General features: G+C 39.5%; 1 protein-coding gene across 1 annotated transcript; it reads left to right on the forward strand.

The window, feature by feature from the left end:
- Positions 1–4,576: 4,576 nt before the first annotated feature.
- Positions 4,577–5,749, forward strand: LOC117319750 (the record flags this gene model as incomplete). Its single annotated transcript, XM_033874502.1, is given in 2 exon segments — positions 4,577–4,626; positions 4,835–5,749. Coding segments are annotated over 2 exon segments (802 nt in total), but the record flags the coding sequence as incomplete, so codon positions are not given.
- Positions 5,750–6,011: the final 262 nt, after the last annotated feature.

Consider the following 6,011-nt stretch of genomic DNA (forward strand, 5'->3'; position numbering starts at 1 on the left):
TCCTAATATGATAATTTCTGGTAGAACTTACTTGACAAAACTTTAAGAAATTCTGAAATTCATAGTTCTCCTCTTCCAACTGGCATACTTTCAAGACGATATACTCAGTTTTTTTTAACAAATGAGAAATGAAATTTTCACTAATCAAATGATTAAACTAATCACCTTTTGAACAACTGGGCCCAGAAATAACTTTGATTAAGTCGCGCTTCTGCTTTACAATAGAATTCCTGGCGATGGTCAAAACTCTCGAGGTATAGGTAAGTAGTAGTGGTATGTGTGTTTAGGGAGGAAACCTGTACAGCTATAGGTAAGTGGTCGTGGTATGTGTGTTTAGGGAGGACACGAGTACAGCTATAGGTAAGTGGTCGTGGTATGTGTGTTTAGGGAGGACACCAGTACAGCTATAGGTAAGTGGTCGTGGTATGTTTGTTTAGGGAGGACAAAAGATGAGCTATAGGTAAGTGGTCGTGGTATGTGTGTTTAGGGAGGACAAAAGATGAGCGATAGGTAAGTGGTCGTGGTATGTGTGTTTAGGGAGGACACCAGTACAGCTATAGGTAAATGGTCGTGGTATGTTTGTTTAGGGAGGACACCAGTACAGCTATAGGTAAGTGGTCGTGGTATGTGTGTTTAGGGAGGACACCAGTACAGCTATAGGTAAGTGGTCGTGGTATGTGTGTTTAGGGAGGACATCAGTCGAGGTATAGGTAAGTGGTCGTGGTATGTGTGTTTAGGGAGGACACCAGTACAGCTATAGGTAAGTGGTCGTGGTATGTTTGTTTAGGGAGGACAAAAGATGAGCTATAGGTAAGTGGTCGTGGTATGTGTGTTTAGGGAGGACACCAGCACCGCTATAGGTAAGTGGTAGTGGTATGTGTGTTTAGGGAGGACATCAGTCGAGGTATAGGTAAGTGGTCGTGGTATGTGTGTTTAGGGAGGACACGAGTACAGCTATAGGTAAGTGGTCGTGGTATGTGTGTTTAGGGAGGACACCAGTACAGCTATAGGTAAGTGGTAGTGGTATGTGTGTTTAGGGAGGACATCAGTCGAGGTATAGGTAAGTGGTCGTGGTATGTGTGTTTAGGGAGGACACGAGTACAGCTATAGGTAAGTGGTCGTGGTATGTGTGTTTAGGGAGGACACCAGTACAGCTATAGGTAAGTGGTCGTGGTATGTGTGTTTAGGGAGGACACGAGTACAGCTATAGGTAAGTGGTCGTGGTATGTGTGTTTAGGGAGGACACCAGTACAGCTATAGGTAAGTGGTCGTGGTATGTGTGTTTAGGGAGGAAACCTGTACAGCTATAGGTAAGTGGTCGTGGTATGTGTGTTTAGGGAGGACAAAAGATGAGCTATAGGTAAGTGGTCGTGGTATGTGTGTTTAGGGAGGACACCAGTACAGCTATAGGTTAGTGGTCGTGGTATGTTTGTTTAGGGAGGACAAAAGATGAGCTATAGGTAAGTGGTCGTGGTATGTGTGTTTAGGGAGGACACCAGCACCGCTATAGGTAAGTGGTAGTGGTATGTGTGTTTAGGGAGGACAAAAGATGAGCTATAGGTAAGTGGTCGTGGTATGTGTGTTTAGGGAGGACAAAAGATGAGCTATAGGTAAGTGGTCGTGGTATGTTTGTTTAGGGAGGACAAGAGATGAGCTATAGGTAAGTGGTCGTGGTATGTTTGTTTAGGGAGGACATCAGTCGAGGTATAGGTAAGTGGTCGTGGTATGTGTGTTTAGGGAGGACATCAGTCGAGGTATAGGTAAGTGGTCGTGGTATGTGTGTTTAGGGAGGACATCAGTCGAGGTATAGGTAAGTGATCGTGGTATGTGTGTTTAGGGAGGGCACCAGTACAGCTATAGGTAAGTTTTCGTGGTATGTGTGTTTAGGGAGGACAAAAGATGAGCTATAGGTAAGTGGTCGTGCATGGTATGTGTGTCTAGGGAGGACAAAAGATGAGCTATAGGTAAGTGGTCGTGGTATTGTGACGTGTAAGGGGTTCGTTACCAAGTCACGTCTTGGGATTCGAGATATTTACTACATATTACCCTAAGATAAGAGCTTAACGCCGCCCGGGCGTACAACAATGAGTATGATTATAATTATCTATACTATTGCCAACAGGGATTCCGAATGCCGCTACCGCGTTACTAGTAAAACCGCTGCAATATTAAACCACGCATACAGCACCAGTCCGTCAGACCGCCGTCATATACATCCCGACCGCTAGCTATACGTCGGTCGGCCTCCCAGAGTTACATGTACCTGTACACTGACCTGCCAACAGTTCACTGCCAACAGTAAACTATCAGGGTCCTTATCACCGCTGTGATAATACAAGTACAGTACCGTAACCTTGTCAACCGCTAACCCCACAGTGTGTTTTGTATTCCGGTCTTACTCAGGCCCACACTGTTTCCTATGTATATTGTAATGCTATGTAATTCTAAAGTATCACGTTACTAGTGTTCCCTGATCTTCACTCGTCGAAATCAGAATTCGGGATGAAGCCCGAGCATTGATTGATTGATTGATTGATGGGGCTTAACGTCCTTGTTCCGGTTATAACCGAGCCTAGGACACGAAGCCCGAGCAGCTCAGCTCGCCTGTATTAATACTACCGTAAAGTACCACATGATTACATATATCTGTGTCTTTTACATGTTTTACTGGGACGTAACTTTGAAGCTTCTGCCCGACGAGGTCTAGTTTCGTTTTCTATTTCCCGCTACTTTCGTTTTCCGTTACAGTATGTGTTTATGGAGGACATCAGCCGAGCTATAGGTAAGAAGTCGTGGTATGTGTGTTTAGGGAGGACAAGAGATGAGCTATAGGTAAGTGGTCGTGGTATGTGTGTTTAGGGAGGACAAAATATGAGCAATAGGTAAGTAATCGTGGTATGTGTGTTTAGGGAGGACAAAAGATGAGCTATAGGTAAGTAGTCGTGGTATGTCTGTTTAGGGAGGACAAAATATGAGCTATAGGTAAGTACTTGTGTGGAGGACATGTGTGTCCAAGAGTAGCAATCGTCACCATCATACTGTTATCGTATAATATTATTTCAGTCGATATCTTGCCATTTTAGCTATCGCGTCTGTAAGTTTGTCATATTTTTTTTACTCTGAGCAGCCATCGACATAAAATAGGCAGAACAAATATAGTGAGATACGTGTAATTTTTTTAATAACCTCGTACATATCGTAAAGCTGTACCCGGCTAGTATGTTAAAACGCCATCTTGCTTTTAGGAAAGTCTGTGAAGCGAGACTATGGTGTTGTCTTTTTTCGGTTTTAAAGAGTCTGCTTTTAGATCAGTCGAATTAAAAGTATAAGTCAAACTTGTTGTTAGATCAAATATATAGTGGACATCGTAAGATAGATAACCTTCCAGAATGTATGGTCCAGCCACGCTGAAAATCAACGATGCTTGCAATCTGAACTTAAAAACTTATTGTTTATCTCAAATCCTGAAAAAAGTACCAATGCTATTCCAACCAAACCTGGAATAAAGTTGTATTGTAATATGGACACATGATTACATAAATTTTATGATTTTGTGTATTATTGGTTTGATAACAAAACCATAGAGTTTGCGAAACTATAACAAGTTATCAATGGATCCGATGTATTGCCTTCTTACGTTAGATTTTAATTATTTTATCAGTAAAATTTTTGAGGATTAGTGAATTTGTAAAGTTTGCTATTAGTCGTCTGATACAACAAATATTTACACGTGGTTTTTGCGTGACATGCGGAGTATTTACAAAAAAACACTACCTTTGTGGAGATTGATTTAGTTGTAAGTGTAAAAAAATACAGAAATGTTTGTGAATATGGAGTGTGGTTAAAACTCAATATACCGACAAAAAGGGGACCGTGGAGAGATTTTTTTTTTTTTTTTTTTTTTTTTTAAGTTTTATTTTCTTCACAAGGCTTCATTCGTACACCAACACCATCACAAACGCACCGTAGACACGTTAGTTTCAGCATAACAAAGAATTATTGTGCCAAATCGCGAACGCGGCGAACCGATTATCGTATATACGTATTCACAACATGGCTACAATTGACACTGGATATTATCAAATGTAATACAATGTCATTTTTTTTTTTACTTTTTTCATAAAAAACAAATTCTGATTAAAAAATTGGTGAAAAATGCGATTTCGCAAGAAGACGTTAAGAAAGAAAAAATATAGTATTTCAAGAAAACGTCGGATGAATTGTGGGTAATTATCCAGTCATGTATTATGTACCATGTGCAATATAAGCATTCATAAAATCCCCATCCAAAACCATTTTGAATTTCGGGCTATGGAATCCTCGATGTCAAACCAAGACCTTCCCCGTAATCACCTTGACAATTTCAAAATTGTTTTTCATTCTCATTCCAACCTTTTCGTGCCTGTGATACTCCAGTTGGTGTCGCTCAATCGAGATACTCGTGTGCTAACTGAGTTCAACGATATCGATGTAATTTTGTGTTCATTTCATTACGATTTCAATGCTATTACGACGAAATAATGTCGCATATATTTGATTTTGCCGAAATATGGAGGTATTTATGCACTAATATCATTCCACTTGTGTCATTACCAAGACCAGCTTGGGCACTTTTTGACAGGTCAGGTATGTAGAGACGTAACTCTTGTCAATACAATTACAACATAATGTTGTATACAGGCGAACAAGAAACGTCACAGTAATTATATATAATATTGGATTAATTGTAGAGAGTGTCATTATTTCTTAAAATGATGAACGTTCTATTTATTGTAAAACAATCATGATTGTTTAATACTTATCAATGTTTCTGAAAGATTGTTGTTTTATTCAGGTCATCTGCCTATACATGGAGCTTTACAGTATACTGTGGATGGGCAAGCAGAGTTGTCGCGGCTGGAATTCCCAACAAATACTCTCAAACAAGCATTCGCTATAAGGGAAAAGACAAAATGTTCTCCAAAACTTCATCAAATCGGCTTTTGTCAGGATTGCAATATCTCAATGCACGTGTCTATTCCAATGATTGGGAAAACGTCATATTCTATTTTTCATGACCTGTTCGATTCCGCCACAATGGAACGGATGTTACACATAGAAACAAAGCTAGTGAACATTAATCCTGAAACAAGGAGACCATCGCAACTTCCCTCTGCTTTTACTGAACAATACACCGATTTTAAGAGTGACTATCCTGTCTTGATAACTGATGCTCAAGAAGATCTTGTCCTACCAACAAACGCCTTTAAAACATTGATTCGCACGAGGTATAGCGATACGGATCAAAATTCGCATGTCAATTACTCAGAGTATTATAGATTCTGCGCAGACTGTGCTTCGGAAGCGTCTCGATCCGGGTACTATCGTCACTATGCCGACGACATTTGTCGGTTTCCTGTTCTCGAGACAGATGTTACATTTATTGGAGAATCCCCAGCATGTTCAAATTTGGACGTGTACACTTGGCAAGACAATGTTAACGTTCAGATTATTAATTTTGCAATCTATCTAAAATCTGACAGGATATTTCAAGCACAGTTTTTGTATAGCTTTGAAAAATCACCCAGAATAAATTCAAGATTTTGACAAAATCGCCATATTCAAAGGATGTCGTAAATGAGTTATCCTAGACTAGGTAATCAATTCTGACAGAGGAGTATTTCAACAAAAGTAATATGTATAAGTTGATAATGATGTTTAAAGTAATTTTTCCAAGTATCAATAGAATGTTTATCGGAATATGACTATATTACGATGGAGTTTTTGATATTTAAATGTACGAGAATAGAGAAAAGCAGGTCCATGAGAAAAAATAGGCTCACTTTAAGGTAACTTCATTTGTTGATATTTACAAATCCACATGTGAAAAATCCAATTATCGTTTTTATCGATAGTTCAAATTGACGCTGTTTAGCTGAAATGTAGAAGTACCCAGAATAGATTATGAATGAAATAATGACACGGGCCATCATATTCCCCATTTGTATATACATATGAGGTCAGTGATAGGA

This window comes from Pecten maximus, unplaced genomic scaffold (assembly GCF_902652985.1).
Source record: "Pecten maximus unplaced genomic scaffold, xPecMax1.1, whole genome shotgun sequence".
NCBI lineage: Eukaryota > Metazoa > Mollusca > Bivalvia > Pectinida > Pectinidae > Pecten > Pecten maximus.